Consider the following 19,463-nt stretch of genomic DNA (forward strand, 5'->3'; position numbering starts at 1 on the left):
CATGTAATCTATGATCCCATAATTCTTTTGAATTATATAAAGTAAAATTAAGTTTCTTTCCTTTGCTGGGTATTTTCTGTCTTGCTTAGCTGTGCTTTAGGCAATAATATATTCTTCATAAATATAAACGCTTCCCCAATTACTACAAGTATTCCCTCTAGCTTTTAATTCTCAGTTTTTAAAAATAACACATGCAGTCGAGATATTTGTAAATATAAGGGACAAAAGAAATATATGGAGCATCAAGAATAAAACTTTTAATGTGAATTATACATGAGAGGCTTGTAATTTGGTGAAAGTGATGTAGAAAGTTTTTTAAGGGTTGTATAGGTTAAGGATGGTGCCTGTGTAGGAGAATAATAAAACAGAATGGCAACAGAACTCCTGGACTAAAACACAGAGGAAATGCCGACCAAGGTGATTCTATTCAGGACATTGACAAATGGTAACTATTTAGAGTATCACAACTTATAAAAGTAAATAAATAAGAAACCAACAAAAATATTTTCTAAGTATTATTTATCAGATACCAGATATTTAAACAGCTTACTTCTTAACTTTACTGCGGACCCTGTTCAAATATCTCTTAAAGGAGCTTTGCTGGACTCTTCTATTAAAATAGCAGAATATAAGTTTAGAATGGAATGGAATTCTAGAAAATAGAGAAAAAATGTTAAAATTTAGAAAAATCAACAATTAATATTTAAAATATTCTTACTGTCACCATAAATGGATTAAGTGTATATATTTTGCTTTATTTATAATCAGTTAAAAGATTAGATATTTTAATATGGGCTATAGAATTAGACACATTAATCGTCACTTGAGATCACTATCTATGCCAGAATAAATTAATACAGCAATCTTTTGAGGGAAAAAGGCAGTAAAATACACTTTGAAATAATCAGTGGTGTTATAGAGCTCTCTTTGCTTAGATCATTGACTAGTTCTTCCAATTTGAATTAAAGGAATCCATTGAATTCTTATTTGTTGAATGCACACTGAATGCACACTTTAAAGAGATACCCAAAGTGCTTACATAATTTAAAATCACCTTTGTATTATATAGTGGCATGAGAAAGGAAATTAGGTGACAATTCATGGCAATATTTTGGATATATTGGCAAATTACGGCATACTACCATTCTAGCAAATATGAAGAATGAATAGTTACATTTTACAATGGGAGAAACTAAAGTGCATAGAGTTTAATGGTTTACTGAAGACCATCTCTGTTGCTGTGGATATTAGTTAGAATAAAATAATTTTTGTCTTAGTCCCATTAAACAAATTATAATTTTTGTCCTAGTCCTATTAAACAAGTTATATATTTCTTATAAGAGCGTATATGTAACTTTTGTCAGTGAAGTCAATGTTGTTGCTATTTTCTGCATTTAAGCCCTAAGACAGATACAAATATGTACATGTAAATAACTGTAACAGGGAAAAGAAGCATTTTGACAAAATATTTTATTATTAATAATAATATAATCATGGTTATAAAAATAACAACTTTATTAACTACAGAAAGTTTATAATACAAGTCATAACCACAGTGTTCCCTTTTTTGGGTAAGCATCCAGCTGTACCACTCAATAGGCAGCTTATCAATTTCCTATTTACATACAAGAAAAACAGTCAAAACATCCATAGTATTTCATTTTCAGTTTCCTAAATACAGAAACTTTCTGTGCAAATGGAAATGAACCTACTTAAAAGTTACACTGTCAAGATTTATATGGTCCAAAAAATTTCAACTTTTTTTTATGTTACTAAATTCTTAGTTCCAAACTCAGTTGAATGTTGAAAGATAACTTCTTTTTGGACTTTATCATGACAAGTGATTTGTTTTAAAATTATGTATTTAAAAAACAAAGGCCAGGTCCTTTTACCAAAATTAATTTTATTATTTTAATGTGTTTATATATATGGGCTATCATTAATTAAAATAGTATTTTTTGAATCTTAATAAATCAATTTAAGGCTTTTTAGTATAAGAGCTTATTAACATTCTTTACCACATGATCTCTATATTGCAAAACCAGTATTTATTTAAAAAAAAAAGTTTATAAACAACAAGGAAATGCCTGACAGCAATTTCCCACTTCTTGACAGTGTTCTTTTAAAGAGAATGTTGTGGCTACAACATTCACTTTGTACAGTACCATTGGTACCAACAAGAAATATTCACAGGAATAAGTGAAATACAATTTTGCTATCACATGCCATTATTGTTAATTTTCTTGCCTTCCAGTATCTCACAGTTCCCATAATTTGAAACACTTAGATAGCAAGCAAAAGCCTATTAAAACTAGAAATTGACTCAATATACATTACTGAGGACCTGCCCACAGCAAATAGGTAAAAGTCATTACACATTTTACAATAAAATTAAAGAAGTATACAAAAGGATTATCATTTCTTCTGCACGGCAGAGGCATTATGAAAAATATTTTAGTTTTATACTTCAATTCCTGATAGACATGAGAAAATGTCTACAATTATAACAGTACATAACCATTATTCAATCAGTCAAACCAGAAATCACACTGAAACTTTCTGATTTAAAAGATCCTTTTGTCAATGACACAAAATAAAATGGATTATTGAATTTTTTTAAATGTTTAATAATTTATTCAGCAAAGAACACCTAGTAAAGAGTATCTTCCACCAGCAAATAATGACATGACTCTACCCATTCTACCACCTAAAATAACATGCACTTTGCTCATCTAACTTTCATTGTCAATTCCACCCATGTCCCTCTATCACAAAAGGAGCCTCCCAAAGAAAGAATTACTTTCTACAGTTTGTTTGATGATTTATTGGTGGTATTGTTTTTAGCCTTTAATAAAATGAAAAATACTGGGTTCAAAATGTCTAAATACTTAGCTTCATCTTGTATCTAGCTAATATTTATTGGTATTTTTAGGAAATTTAGAGGAAGAGTCATAAAGGAAGTAGTTTTAAAATGTGAGTATTTAAAAGTGTTATAATTTTATAAAAGTTGTATAAATATCATTATATACAACAATAAAATTTCACTGGTTCAGCAAGAAGAAACTATGATATACACTCTATATTTTGCAATATGCTCTTGACATTTCTAGGTATTCTTTTTATAATGGTGTATTATATAAGGGAAAGAGAAATACAATCAGATAAGATGATGGAGGCTAGCAACTAGTTGGACGTCTTTTTGCTTCCACTTTAAGTTTCTTGATACCAGCACACATTTTACGCAAAAAATAAAACAACTTTTGTCAGCACTTCTGGACTTGCTGCCCTATATTTTGTGGACTAAGACTAAGTGCTCCATAAACTTAAAACCATTTTAGTCCAGATTGAACAGTATTCTAAAGAGCTGTTAGGGAATCGTTTGGGGACTTGGCCTTGATAAAAATCATTCAAGAAAACTAAGTCAGAGAAATGGGGATACTATATTGACACCATTCAAAAAATTATTTTTAAAGGCATTTTGTACAGGAAATTTTTTGCAAAAAAATCAAAGCCTATCCTATTACTTTTTGTTATCCTATTTCTCAACAAATACATGATCTTTAGCTAAGCATGACAAATACAATAATAAATATGATAATTTGGCTGTTATACAGAAAATTTAAATGACCATTACATATGGCATTAGGAAAGATCTTTGTAAAATGAAATTAAGAAATGAAGATATCTTGATAAAATGTCTGATTCAACAGATTCAACTATACTTCAGAAAAATAAATGAATACAGAGTTTAAACAAACTAGTTTCTTTCCTTTTAGAAGTTTTCTTTTACTTCAAACAAGCTTTATTAGGCTAAAATCTTCCAGGTTAAGAAATATGTTTTTCTCCAATATATACTTTAATGCATGACTTGATGAAGGGTATTTACAAAACTTTGGAGACATGGAAGTTTTTCTCTTAAATTTTTTAAAAATTAAAGGCAGTAAGCTTCTGCCAATCACAGCAACAAGTCTTAGAATCAACCTATTTAAATACTATTTTAATGACTAAACAATTTTAAACTTCTTCAATTAGATACTGATCTGGGCATTTAAGAAATGCTTTAGGAACATAGATCTACAAATATCTTGTGTAAATAAGTGGCCTTAAGTTTGGAGGAAACAAATAACACAAATAGAACTATTATCCTCTTTCCTTTAAGAATTAGAAACTACCTGAAATGGATAATAAATACTTGTAAACACCTAGAATAGGTGTTATTTCACTCTGTGGGGGATGGTCACACCTGAAATGCCAACCAAAGAAGATCATCTGCAGATTATGTGTGGAGAATTAGCTAGTCATTTTGATCTTGCATCATTGTTTAATATTTCTACTGGTCTTTAGAGATTTCTTTCTTTCTTTTTTTTTTTTTTTGGTAAACTTTAGGTACACACTTCTAAAATATTTAGGAGTTACATTAGGTACACCATAATTTAAACTGTAGTGCATGCACATGTGCACCTAGGCATGTGTACATTGGTATTGGTTTTGTAAAAAGTGTGTTCGTGTACCAGTATTGCAGGATACATGGTGAGGAGAAATGAATGAAATATAACATATGGCATATGAAATGTAATATAATTTAATATAGGGCTACAATTAAGGGACACAAGGTATAAATTGTTCTGGTGAGGTTAAAATAATATTTAATTTATGGTTTGCTCATTATTAAGAAACCAACTTCAGTAAGCAGCATAGAGAGATTGAATTTTTTCCCATTAAATCTTTATCATCCAACAATTATACCTGTGTCTTTTTTTAATCCATTCAAGTATCTTCAGGAGATATGTTACTACTCTTGCATGTACCTTAATTCACTTCAACATTGACAAAATAACACAAACATAACAACAGAAAACACCCATAAACATTAATGAGAATTTTAACAAACATAACTCTCCAGTAGTTGTCTTAGGATTGTTGTAAGTGACATTTTAAATTCCACATTCTCTGAAATCTTCATGTAGGAGACAGTTGTATTGATGGGTGCTTCAGACACACTTACTTCAGCTATGACTGTGGTACCTTATATGTTAAAATAATTTTGTGTATCCATTTTGCATAATATGCTACTCGGACAAAAATACCAGGACGATTTAGAATGGCACATCCACGACCAGGAACAATAACACCAAGAACCATTCTCATTTTATGTTGTTCACAAACAAGTGGGCCACCATAATCCCCCTAGGAGTAAGACATACAAAAACAAGGTATTATTAGAAATTAAAAATAATTGTTCATTAACATTATGCCATATGGATTTGCATCTCAGAGATGTATACAGAAAAGGAATAACTGCAACTGAAATATGAAGATATAAAAATTAGTGTACTCAACCATTTGTTGACTTTCTACTGAATTAGCCAAGACTGAGAAAAATACAAGTTCAAAGTGTTCTATTATGTGCATTCACCTAAAAATGACTTGCCTTTTCCAAAATAGTCACTCATCCTTTTAAGTGTGTGTTGCTTTTGTTGGATGTAGACTAACATATAACAATTGGTACCTATTTAATAAGATAGATTTTACATTTATTTTGATCTTCTTATGTTCAATATATGTTCAATATAGAAAATTTGGAACATGTAGAAAAAACAAAGAAAAAAGAAAATAACTTGGAATTATACAGTTTTGTTTTTGGTTTTTGAGACCGAGTCTCGCTCTGTCACCTAGGCTGGAGTGCAGTGGTGTGATCTCGGCTCACTGCAACCTCTGCCTCCTGGGTTCACACAATTCTCCTGCCTCAACCTCCTGAGTAGCTGGAATTACAGGCGCATGCCACCATGCCCAGCTAATTTTTGTATTTTTAGGAGACGGGGTTTCACCATGTTGGTCAGACTGGTCTCAAACTCCTGACCTCATGATCCGCCTGTCTCGGCCTCCTAAAGTGCTGGGATTACAGGCGTGAGACACCGTGCCCTGGCAATTATACAGTTTTAATAACTAAACTGCATTACATTTTCTCTTATTTCTAAAACTTTTTTTTTTTTTTTTTGCTTCTCCCAGTCCTGCCCTAGATGATCTTAACAAGTTAAATTAAAAACATGTAGTCAACAAAATAATTCTGTTAATTGAAATGGCTTTTCCAGGCAAGGAATATTCTTCCACTTACTGCTGGTATTAGTAGTTAATATAGTTATATTTATATTTTATACCCTTCTTTCTGTAGGGTGTCCTGTGATTTCATGGCATTTCTTATATGGTAAGCCTGTTGCTTCATCAGATATGGATAGATGAAAGATGAACAGATGGCTTTATTTGTGTTGTGTATATATACATACATATATTCATTTATGGTTTTATTTATTCATACAAATACAATATGCAAATATATAAGTAAATATAAATAAACATATAACCACTACAACTGTGCTGCACCACTTTCATGAACCATGTAGCCTCCTAAGAATGCAGTGGCTGGCTTCTGGCATCCTTATATGCAGAAGAGTGTTTGGAACTAACTTAATTTCCCCCCAACAGCAATGGGGGAAACTACTGCAAAATTAACTTCTGTGATTCAAATGGAAAGAAGAAAGCCATTGGCATTCTATGATAGGGAAAACCAAGTTAGGGGTAAAGTAGAATATCAAACAGTAAAGAAAAATGGTTTATTCCAAGAGACTTTGCATAAACTATGCCAGGTGAGGCAATAAAGCTGATTTTTAGACAAATGCACTAGTGATTACTGACATGAACTCCTCAAAGTAATTCACTCTGGAGACTTTCACTAAATGTGATGTCACTGCTATTATACAAACATTTGGGAGAGATCTCCTTCAAATTTATTTCAGTGGTTAAATTACCTTAATTTAAATGTCAGTGACATATGTATTTTTAAAAACATTCTGGAGGATAAATACATTTTTGAGACATGGCAGAATCTATTTGAGGTCAAGTCTTATCAATAAGGTTAAAAACAACATATATAGAGATAAATAATTCAAGCTAAAGAAGGGAAATGAAGAATATATAGTTGATAACCCAGATTAAAGACTATTCTTCAAAAGCAGCTGTCAAATTTGGTTTTAGTAATGACAATAATTAGATGATCTGTAAGGTTGGGTCTAGTTAGAAACTTCTGTGTTTACTGGATGCTTATTGATTTTACTTTTTAAAACATTACTTTCTCCTAGTAAATTTTTCCTTGTTATAATGAACAGTGGTTTTATTGTTCATGATTTACTAGAAAGGCAACAAATTTGAAACTGGTTATAAACATGTAATGTTTATAACCATATCAGCTTTAAGCAGTTCTAAAAACTAACTTAGTAACCAGTAAACATTTTCTCTTCTTTTCAGAAATAAAATCTCAGAGCAAGGTGTATAAAAATTGCATTTCAACACATATTTATGTTCCATACTTCCAGCAGGCATTTTCCTACATATCAAAAGACATTTCACTATCATTGAACTCATTTCATCCTTTGCCACACACAGCATTCCATAATCTCACAGCCCTGAAGCTTGGAGAATGTCTCTCACATTCAAAATATAACTAAAATAACAGCTTAACAGCTTGTCTGTGTAAAATAGAGATAGAAACATTGTCAAGCTGAAATAACAGTTGCCTAACAAGTGAAATGTCCAAACTCATAAAGTCACAAACTTTGACCTTTAGATTTTTTAAAATATAATTTGTATAAACACATACACAGAGCAAGAGAGAGACCAGCTTACCCAAAAAGAGATTTAAAAGTTTAAAGCCAGGTGTCTCCGAATGATATAATTAGTGAGGTTCACTTAGAGATAATTTGGGAAGATGAGATAAATTTAGAAAAACATTAGAAAAATGCAAACTATTGATCAAACTGATTTGGATACTTCTCATTTGAATAGCTCTCCCTTAGAATTCCAGGTCTACACATTTATTGTTTTTTGAGAGACAAATGTCATCATAGTTTGCTGCTAATAAAACATTGGTTATCTCACTGTTTAGTTAAAAGAAATGCAGAATATTACAGAGTAAATTTTCCAATTCCTCTCTCCTAGAACAGGTTGGTATACATTTTTTTTGATTTGAGAAAAACAAAAAAATAAGCATGAAACACCAAGCTATTAATCACATTCTCCTTATTAAATAACTTGCTTTTTACCTCACATGGTCCTGATCCAATGTTTTCAACCCCTGCACATATTTCAGACTCATTCAGAATCACCTTCCCTTGATGATACTGGTTGCATTTCTCGTTTCCCACTATATAGAGATGTGCCACTCGTAACAGACCGTTATAGTTGATCACTAGATTGATGCAAAAAACATACAGTAAGATGAGAAAACAAAGGCAAATGTTTTCTTTTTTAAGTAAAATAAATATGGCTTCATCTTTTGAAAACTAGCTTACATCCAGTGTAGCCCCAGCCATAAACACTGCAAGAGGTCTTTTCAGGAATTGTGCAGCCATAATTAGGTAAATCAATTGTACTGACAAAATCATCCAGGACAGCAGGCCTGAAAACACAAAATACAATGGTAAGTACTCCCAACTGGATTCAACACAAAATTAACATATTAAATGCAGTGTTCATGTTTAATATGACATTTACAGAGAATGAAGTCCTGTTTCTTAAAAAAAAAAAAAAAAAAAGGTGGGAATGTCCAAATATAATGATGCAATTTGGAATAGGTAGTAAAGAAATGAGTCATATATTTGCCAATATTTAAGAATAAATGTCGATGCTATTTTTTAAATGAATTATTTTACATTTGAAAGTTATCAAATAACTGCTAAGTTTCCATTTTTAAACAAACTGATCAGACTGTTGGGCCAATGTTAGTTATTCATTTCTTACAGTTTTGCAAAGGCCCATCTCTCTATACAGAGAGACCTGTAAGCACACATATAAGCATATATATATAGCATGTTGACATATGCTTTTATAATGCATCTGTGTGAGAGAGAAAGAATTGCCACACAGCTGAAGATAATGCTCCAACAATTCTAGTCCAGGTGAAAAATACAAAATCTAAAGTAACTAACCTGGCAAGCTTCAGTAAAACCAGATCTGATCCTTCAGGGCCATATACCAGCTGGGAAACATTTAGAACCTGTTTGCGTTTCTCATCTCCTCTTCCATGGACATCATGAATTCCAAGCCAAGCTTCATAATCTTTCAAGTCTCTGTTTTTAAGGATAAAGCTTTAAATGTAAAATATAATAATTCCAAATTGTGTAGTATTATTCCTATGTATTGTTATTTTAGACTATTAAGGCACATAACCTGAATTTAAAATTCAATTCAAAGTATGATAAAGAGCAACCCATTTGTTATGGGATATTCTGAATACTACAAACATACATAAGCAGAAAGAGGCTTTAAATTGCTGAGATTCTAAATGATTATTTTAGAAACTCGCTTATGCTTGCTAGAGTAAGTCACTTGTGAAAAATGCTCAGGTAAAGCACTTTACATGAATTATAATTTTTTCTGAAAATTTTGCTTTGTTTATCTCAGCTGTGTATATATTTTGTTTGGTAACAAGGGTTGAAGTTTTTCTACAAACAAAATCAAAGTGACCTTGCTGAGAAGCAGGAAGGAAGTTTAGGAATGTTGCCTCTTTATCTTTTCCTCAGGCTAATTTTCATTGAAAATTATGCCCAGGATGATCCTGACTCTGACTCTACAGGAAAAAGAAGTGAGGATTAAAAAAAGCCTGTTGATAATTTAGAAAAAAAGGAAATTATATCTAGAAATATAAGGTACAAGTAGAAAGTTGGGATATAAAACATTTACATAATTCTAGCAAAATCTTCCCCCAAGAGTAATGCTAATTGTGAAAAGAGGTGAACTGAAGTAGTGTCTTTTAAGTAAATATAGTGAAGTCAAAGTAAGTTTGTAAGCCAAATTCTAAAACTAAAATAATTTGTTTACCCCACTGGTAAATCACTATAAAATGAATACAATTATAACCTTAGGAGCGAAGTGGAAGACATATCAATTTTAAAGCCTAAAAATAATACTAGTTTCAAAAACACTTTACCGAGAAGGGAAACACTGTCGTGCAGTAAGAACCCAACTTTCCTTTATCAATGATCCTCCGCAGATATGTTTATTTCTGTGAAAAAGACGAAAGAGAAACAACATCTGTGCAGAAAGAGTGACTGCCAATTTAATGCAAAGCCTGTGGCTCCATTTATTAAAAATAAATGCACTGCAGAGGAAAATATAGAAATTAACCCAACAAATAAAATAAGAAGCTCTCTTATGATATTTGGTGATTGTAGAATTAAGACTTTCTTTCGTAATGGGACTACAAATTTATAGAATCAATTTTACTTTTGTGTAGTCTAAAGAGCTCAGTTATTACACATCAATAGCCATCCCCATTCGTGTGTATGTGCATCTATCCTTGTGAGAAAACATATGTGCTACAAATATAGGATAATTAGAACTTTTTAAAATGTGAACTTATTTTAAATTCAGTGTTTGCTTATGAGAAATGCAAAGCTGAGTTCCTATTTGAACTCTGAAAACATCCAGTGGTAGCAATTTTATTTGTACACTATTTCCTTCTTCTACTACCATTATATAGTTTCAATATATTAACTTAAAATATAACTGAATAAATTTCTTTCTTCAGTATAGGAACAGCAATATAATATTTCATGTCTAAAGTAAAACAATTTTGCAAGACAGATCATTTAGGAAATTGTAAAATGTTTGTAGAGAATGGTGAGTGCTAGTACATTTGTTTGCTGATATCCAAAATCTTAAACCCATTCTTTTTTGGCAGAGACATGGAAAAAGTACAACTTTTCACTATTTACATTTCCAAAGAGTACAGATGTTCAGTACTTCAGAGGGTAATACTAGAAGATTCCCAGACTGAGACCATAGTTATTTATGGCTTTTACCACACAGGAGGATAAGAATATATACTGACTTTTAATTTCTCTCCTTCTCAGTATGAGTTTTGGAAGAATAACTAAGCAGCTGTTGTTGCTAAGAACTTGGATTTTAAAAGGAAAAAAAAATTCAAAAAAATTTATAGTACTCTGATCTGATGGAAAAATGGCTTCACCTGCTTCTCCAAAAATGGAGATGACCAAATCAGTATCCTTGTGAATTCTCTTACTGGAAAATATAATTTAGACGTATTAGTATATGTCTTTTATTCTCTGGGGTTATAAGATAAGCAAAGAATCACCAATTATCTCAAATATGGATTATTGAAAGATTTCCTTTTCCCTCCCTCCCTCACACCCTCCCTCCCTCCCTTCCTTCCTTCCTTCCATTCTTTTTCTTTTCTTTTCTTTCCTGTTTGTTTTTTGAGATGGAGTCTCTCTCTTGTTTGCCCAGGCTGGAGTGTAATGGGGTGATCTCAGCTCACTGCAACCTCTGCCTCCCAGGTTCAAGCAATTTTTCTGCCTCAGCCTCCTTGAGTAGCTGGGATTACAGGTACCCACAACCACACCCAGCTTAAATTTTTTTTTTGTATTTTTAGTAGAAATGGGGTTTCACCATGTTGGTCAGGCTGGTCTCGAACTCCTGACCTCAGGTGATATGCCTGCCTCAGTCTCCCAAAGTGCTCATTACAGCCATGAGCCACCACATCCAGCCTCTTGAAAGATTTCTATAATTAAGAAAATTAAACACTCTAACAGAATTATAAAGTCTTTATTAAATCCTCGTACTGCACACTCAACTTTAATATTCTGGTTACTTTCACAATTCTATTTTAGTCCTACACAGTTAGGACAGCTATACTACAATTATTGGCATAAATATATATGAAATCTGATGAGCTATTCCTTGAGAAAAGGGTGTACTTTTTTTTCCTGTATTTTCTCAGAGAAAAGGGTATACTAAAAAAGAACTTTAAGCCATCTCCTACAACATTATGGTCATCTAAAGTCACATATATCAAAGGCTATAACCTCTTGCTTTCCAAGAATCGGTTTATTCATAAAAGGACTTCCATTTCAAGTTGTCTCTATTCTAATGTCACTGTGATTTAATAATAGTAACAGATATACTTTCTTTTTCTCTAGGAGGCTAGGGGTGAAGGAACATTAGGGTATTCTAAAAGGGGATATTTAGGTTGAGATTTGAAGAACAGGAAAGAATATTCAGGCATAAAACATGGAGGAAAAAAGCCACAATGTATGGTGGGAACAACTGCATAAAGGTTTGGAGGAAGAAGCATGAGGTATCTAGAAAACAAGACAATGTGGCTCAAATTCAAATGTATCTTGGGGTTTCCTGCATGGCGAGGTTCTGATAGGGATAGCCAAAGACATAAATATTTCAGCATTCCAAATAACATACAGAATAATATATGTAGTATATGAAAGTTGTAAGATCAGATTTTAAGTTAACTTATATTTTCAATATTTAATTCTTATGATGTAATTACTCAGCTTAATTTTCTCTAACAATATGATTTACAAAGTGATTTTATGGAGGACATCTCATTGACTCCTAAGAGCATTGAGAAATAGACATATCAATAATTTTGTATCTCCACTGATTATTGTAATATCAAGACTATTTAACTGTTGGCATTTTTTTGTAATGATAAAATACTCAAGAATTTAAAATTGTCCTTTTTCATTTGATAGACAAGGAAAAAGTCAGAAATTAAAAACAAATATAAATGTTTTGACATAATGATGCATAAACATGTTAGAAAATAAACCCATAGTATCCTATATTAGAAATATAATAACAAGTATCATAACTACTATGGTAATATTAAAGTTTTCAATAGGTCCTCTGTTTTTTTTTTTTTTTTTTTTTTTTGCTTAATCAGAACAAAAGTATTTCTTGGAATCAGGGACAATGCCAACACATATGGGACCCTTGTGACGATTTCAAAAGGCACTACCTCTGGAAGCAGAAATTGCAGTCCAGAGATTACTATTTGGCAAGGAGAATGTAATCGGGCTCCTCTTTTACTGCCTCATCGAGTGCCCTGGAGAGGATACAACCTTCATAACCACGTGTCCATAATTCTGGGAATATGACTTTTGCACATAATCTGGATATGCATGGTTTGCATCTATTAGTAATTACCTGTATTTCAAACTAACCATCCATCCTACATTTGTTCGTGTTGGAATCCCATTTACAACTCTCAATTGTTTCGTTTTGGCACAAGATACTACAGGATCTAAAAGAGGACCAAACATAACATTTTAAAATAACAATTTGAAATAATGAGTGCCTTTTAGTTTTCTTAAATGCAATAATAATTAGACAAATGTAACTATTCTTATTGTGTCAAAAGAACAGTTTGGAGCAAGAGTAGTTTTATATGACTGCAGTATTATAGTAAGCCCCTGACACTTGTCATCCTCATCTAAGAAGTTGAGTAACAGAAAAACAAATCAATTCAAAGCAGACTGGATTGCCATGATAGCGACAGTGGCTTTGCTCACAATGCACTAATACCAAGTTCCTCTGGTCTAACACTAATGTTATATTGCCCTCACCAGCCTCAACAGAAAATGAACCAAGCTTTCTTACAATGGTTATTTTTACAAAGGTCAGTAGAAATCAATAGCTTCAGTGAAAAAAAATAAAACCAAGCTTTACTTGGTTATTACTTCTGAATTTGCACAGATTGTAGATTTACCTGATATGTCTTACAAACATTTGATTTTTTGAAATCATATCCAAATGATATAATTATCATATGTAAACAATTATGTTCAAAGACATAATCTAGAATTCATCGAAGTAAATGTTTTCCTCACACTCCTCTGTCCTCCTCGTCTTATCCTCTCTACTTCTGCCCATGGTCTAGAATAGATTTCCATTTGCTTCCTGAGCCTGGGGCACAGCAGGTGGTATCTTAAATCAAAAACACTTGAGTAACTTCCTTCAGCTCAAGAAATATGTGAAAATAAAATAGAAGCGCCTCCCAACAGATTCTTAAACTGAGGATTAACTGAGTATCTCAGACTGTGTCATCTTGTGCCCAGTGGACTGCAGGGCATGCAGAAAAGTTTACAGATAGAGTAGAATAGAGGCACTGAATAACTTTCCAACTTTCGGGTTTCATCCTTTCTGACTCCAGCATCCTAATTTTATTAAAGCATGGTATATATAAAGGTGGTCCATTATACACATTGAGCCCCAAATAAATATAAACTTTCTTTTCAGAATCACATATACCATCTTATAGATTTTTGACAAGAAAATTGAATTTTCATATTCAGTAGGTAGTTGACTTTGAAACTCCTTTACAGCTATGCATAGAAAAATATATTTTAAAAAGTAAAAATAAATAAATTAGCTTCTTCTTATAATGAAAGCTAATACAGACAATTTTCTATGAAGGACATAATGACATCATTTCTGATATACAAAGAGAGACTCAGAATATACTTCACATTGTGGAAGATTACTTACGGTCTAAATTGACTATTGTAGGTGTGGTATCACCTTCACCTGTAAAAACAAATGTATAGATAAATACATAATTCATACATGCATATTTCTGTTATATAAAGCCAACTATATATTAAAATCCAAGTATCAATGAATTCAATAATTTACTAAAATACTTTTCTTTTTTTTTTTTGAGACAGAGCCTCATTCTGTCACCCAGGCTGGAGTCTAGTGGCTCTACCTCAGCTCACTGCAACCTCCCCCTCTCGAGTTCAAGTGGTTCTCCTGACTCAGCCTCCCAAGTAGGTGGGACCACAAGTGCACACCACCACACCCAGCTACTTTTTGTATTTTTAGTAAAGATGGGGTTTTACCATGTTGGCCAGGCTGGTCTCAAACTCCTGACCTCAAATGATCCACCTGCCTCACAAAGTGCTAGGATTATAGGCATTAGTCACCATGCCTGGCCAATTTACTAAAATTCTTGAAATTTTATTCAGAGATAAAATGTAAGCTCTTTTGAGTAATTATGCATCACTTTTACTGGATAATATTGTAAGTATATGCCCACTGGTACTAGGTGATATGAACAGAGCCCTATTTTATGACTGTGGAGGCTCTCAGGTGTGTGTTGTGATGATCACTGGCCACTTGAATTACACTGCTGGCATCAAGGAGCTGTCTGGATCCACAAAGTTGTCCAACATACTACACCATGAACATTCATTCCATTGAATAGGACTTGTGTTCATTATCGTCTACTTGGACTTTTCATGTAGATAGGCCATTTTGCTTCTGTAATTTGAATCATTTAAATTTTTTCTGAAAATTTTTATTTTTATATGATAAGAATAATTGCAACTATACAAACTTCATACATCTCTGCAAGGATTCTAGAAGATAGAAACCAATGTCACTAATGGAAAAAGAGGAATAACAAAATATAATTATGCTTTGTTGTTTGAATATTTCAAGGATTGATTTTTCCAGATGCTAGTTAAAAAAAGTATGGAAAAAAGAGAACACTGAAAACTACAAATTAATTCTAATTAAAACCTGTAGCTTACTACTTTTTCATCTCTACTGGGGCTTAATCGCCACAAAAAAAGAGAGATGCTTGGAAGATGCAAAGATTTTGAAATACTTATGCTGTAATGAATGAGACACAAGACATTTCCTGGAGCTTAATGTCTGAGTATTCAGAATTGATGGCCTAGAGTTCAGTCAGGCACTATTTAGACCCAGATGGTTGTTAATCCCTGGAAATGCCCTGAGCTCAAATAAGCCAGAAACAAAGCAATAATGCATAGGGATTCCTTTGAAATGGATGCCAATGTTATTGTTATTTATAAGGACAATTGTGAGAATTAATACATACTTATTTATGTTCATTTTCCAGATCTAGATATTTTAAATGAATAGGGTAATGGTGAACATACAAAATTCATCATTTCTCTTTCCCCGTAGCTTATCCTAGAGGAGGGCTTGTCAGTTAGCTGAGGTCAGTGTTTTAGTTTTTAAATATGAGTTAAGATTGAGGCAGACTATGGCAACTAAAACATCAGGGATATTGGTTTTCCACATAAGTCAAATACTTGAAAATGTTAAAGTAAAAAAGTAGATATTTATGTTTTATTTTGTGATGAGAAAGACTGGGTTATTTGTTCTAGCTTTACTTGTATATTAAGTCTCTTATTTCTAAGCATTAAGCTAATAGATCAACAAAATGCTTACTTAACTCTTGTATCTTACCAATATATTTAGTTTTAAAAATTTGTAGATATTATACATTTTGGGTTTTAATAATTAATAGTAATGTATATGTTTTGCTTTCTCTAATCCAGTATTTCTCACACTTTAGCATAAACCGAAATACCATTTAAAATTAAAATTCTGGAGATTCTGGGCTGGTGGCTGGACTCTTCATTTTTATAAGGCATTCTAGGTTCTTCTGTTGTGTGCCTGGAATAAAACTTGAAAAACTGCTTTCTAGGCCTTTTCCATTTCACTATCAAATACTATTCTCACTTTTCTTCCTTTACTTTTACCACTATCTATTCCACACTACTTTCAGACTCATGTCTAAAAAAAATGTGATACAATAACTATTTTGTATTGGTTCAACTTAAATTTGAATAAAACATGTCAGTGATAAAAGTTTTACCCATGGAAGAGTAGGGGTGTGTGTTTGTGTGTGTGTGTGTGTGTGTGTGTGTGTGTGTCTCCTCAGAACCAAACATGGACTCTCCCTGAAAACATAAAGAAAACTTTCTCCTACTCTTCTTAAAGTTTTAACTCAATTTCAAAACTTTATGAACATCATCTATTTCTCCATGAAGAAATCTATGTTCATATTCTCACTTTATATATTGTTCATATATGCGCATTACATGATTATAATGCTTTGTAATTGTTTACACAAATGTATCCCTTATATACCATGAACTATTTGAAATTTAGAAGCAGTATTAATATTTTTATAAACCTAGTATGTTATATATGGCTTTGTACACAATAGCAGCTCAATAAACAATAATGAATGAATACATAAAAAATAGAGATGGGGCCGGGCGCGGTGGCTCAAGCCTGTAATCCCAGCACTTTGGGAGGCCGAGGTGGGTGGATCACGAGGTCAAGAGATCGAGACCATCCTGGTCAACATGGTGAAACCCCGTCTCTACTAATACAAAAAAAAAATTAGCTGGGCACGGTGGCGCGTGCCTGTAATCCCAGCTACTCAGGAGGCTGAGGCAGGAGAATTGCCTGAACCCAGGAGGCGGAGGTTGCGGTGAGCCGAGATCGCGCCATTGCACTCCAGCCTGGGTATCGGGAGCGAAACTCCGTCTCAAAAAAAAAAAAAAAAAAAAAAAAAAAAAAAAAAAAAAAAAAAAAATAGAGATGGAAGGTTTTGACTGTTTACTAGGCAACAGACACTGTTCACAATAGCCCCATATACTAGATTCTTTTATTATAAAATACTGCAAACACTGTGGGTTCTAAGTGGGTTTAGTAACTTGCCCAAGGTACTTACAAAATGATGGATCTGGCATTCTTAGCAAGTCTGGATTGAAGTTCTTAACCATGACACTCTTAGTAGTTAATTACAATTTTCTAAAATGGTATACTAAGTATGTCTGTATATACCTAATCATATAGGAACCTCTACATTTTTATGTTTGCATATTTTATAAACTTAAAAATATATACAATATTAGTTTGTAAGCATATTAGAAAAAAATGAATAAAAACCTTTACATGTTTTGTAAGAGAACTGTACAGTGTGAAAATGATTTATACAGTCTCTGCAGATATATAAATAATAAGAACTCAAATCTTCTAAAGATAAATATTATTACCCTTTCACCAGGGAGAAAATGTAAATAAATCCTGGCTATAAATATTAGTTAGAAAAATGACCGTGTAAAAATCTTTATTGAAATTAATGTTTAGTATACATTGAAATAAAATGATTTATCTGCAATAGCATTTAATCAAATACTAGTAACACCCTCAAGTCTTTCAACAGCACATTACTTTTAGTTTAAAAATATTAGTTGAAAAAATTTTTTGAAAACTTCTAAATTATTAGAGTCCTGGCTCCCTTAGTTTGTGATTATAAACCAAAGCACAGTGCCTTGAGATTCTACAGGACCATTTCACTCTTAACCATGCATATGTGCTAGATGGAGCTGCTGTGATTTTAAAAAATCTGGAAATCTGTAGAGGAAGCAAATAATCTGTTTTAGAAGACAGATAATTGTCTTTTTCCTTCTTCCTATACCAGTGTATATTTGATGAGCCTCCATTAGTCTTAAACAGACTTAACAAAAACCTTGTGTTATAAAACTAGTACTTAGAAAAATAATAATATTTTAATCATTTAAAAATATTTTTATATGGCACTGTCTGAAAGGGTAGGTGTGTTTCTTTTAGTATTAACATTTGAAAGGTGTCTTTCCTGGCAGAACATTTTCAGGGCCTATGCAAACCTTAATATAGAAAAGTGAAGAATATTAGGAAAACAAATTAATTTGAAAGGCTATGATCATGGCTGATAAAATGAAAATATACTTATTAGAAATACCATTTATTTGCAAACATATATTTATTTATTCTTATAGAGAATTTCTGAAACTATTAAAAATAGATGGAGCAGCTACAAGTCTTAATTATAGGTAGACTTGATTAACATATTTTAAAAGTTTGCCTTTAATGCTAGAATTTCATAAAACCTAATGGCTGTTTCCATTTAAGGTGAAATTTACCTCTTTAATTTACATAAATTCTGGGAAACATAGACTTGTGTTTGTATTTCATTTTTTTGAAGCAACATTGTCATGTCTTCAATTTAATCTCTCTTTTTATAGTAGATATTTTTGCTGCTATTCTCAAAGTACTTGCTACTACTGGCTTCTCTAACAAAAAACATTCTTAAAACAAAGTTCTTATAGAACTTATGAAAGTATTTCCTTTCTAAAAAGAAGGTGGTTTAACATTGTGGTAAATGATGTTTGTTGTAAACACGGAGTTACAGATACATGGTGTAGTAAAATGGTCTCTTTCTACTGACACAGCTTTATAAAAAGGCTTTTTCACTCAATAACATGTTAAAGACATAGTGCCATTCAATACATATTATTCTACATCAGTGGTTACCAGTGGAAATGATGTTGCCCTCCAGGGGACACTGGCAATGTCTAGAGGTAGTTTTGATTGTCACAACTTGGGGCAGGTGTCATGCTACTGGCATCTAGTGGATAGAGTCCAGGAACGCTACTAAGCATGCTGCAAGCACAGAACAGCATCTGGCCCAAAATGTCAGTGTGGGGAGGCTCAAAAATCCTGATCTGTATCAACATTATTATTGCTTTTTATACATTTTATCAAACTGACTTCCCAGCAGGATTTTGAATTCACACTCAAAGTAGCATAGAATTGAGACATCCTGATTACCCAGGTCCTTACTAATATTAGATATTTATTACAATCAGACAGGTTGAAGTGACTTCTCATGCTTTAAAAAATGTTTCCTACTAATAAGTTTTCATGTCTTTTCATTTTTTTTTTGAAAGAAAGAAAGAGAAAAAAATGAAGAAGAGGAAGAGAAAGGAAGAGAAAGAGAGAGA

At 32.3% G+C, this 19,463-nt stretch overlaps 1 protein-coding gene across 4 annotated transcripts in view; it reads right to left on the minus strand.

Annotated features, from left to right (window-relative positions):
* Positions 1–1,453: 1,453 nt before the first annotated feature.
* Positions 1,454–19,463, minus strand: part of HGF (hepatocyte growth factor) — a 78,323-nt gene continuing 60,313 nt past the window's right edge. For 3 of the 4 annotated variants that reach the window (XM_012466186.2, XM_012466187.3, XM_012466185.3), the window contains 7 exons: positions 14,359–14,397; positions 13,018–13,114; positions 9,983–10,057; positions 8,982–9,122; positions 8,346–8,452; positions 8,097–8,242; positions 1,454–5,187 (listed from right to left, as the gene is read on the minus strand). In XM_012466186.2, the coding sequence (XP_012321609.1) occupies positions 5,011–5,187; positions 8,097–8,242; positions 8,346–8,452; positions 8,982–9,122; positions 9,983–10,057; positions 13,018–13,114; positions 14,359–14,397 (782 nt within the window). In that variant the 3' untranslated portion in view covers positions 1,454–5,010. Of the gene's footprint in view, positions 5,188–8,096; positions 8,243–8,345; positions 8,453–8,981; positions 9,123–9,982; positions 10,058–13,017; positions 13,115–14,358; positions 14,398–19,463 lie in introns of those variants that run through there. The other variant, XM_064375037.1, reaches the window with a different exon arrangement.

This window comes from Aotus nancymaae, unplaced genomic scaffold (assembly GCF_030222135.1).
Source record: "Aotus nancymaae isolate 86718 unplaced genomic scaffold, 86718_ANA_hifiasm-v0.15.2.pri h1tg000002l, whole genome shotgun sequence".
In the NCBI taxonomy this organism is placed as follows: Eukaryota; Metazoa; Chordata; class Mammalia; order Primates; family Aotidae; genus Aotus; species Aotus nancymaae.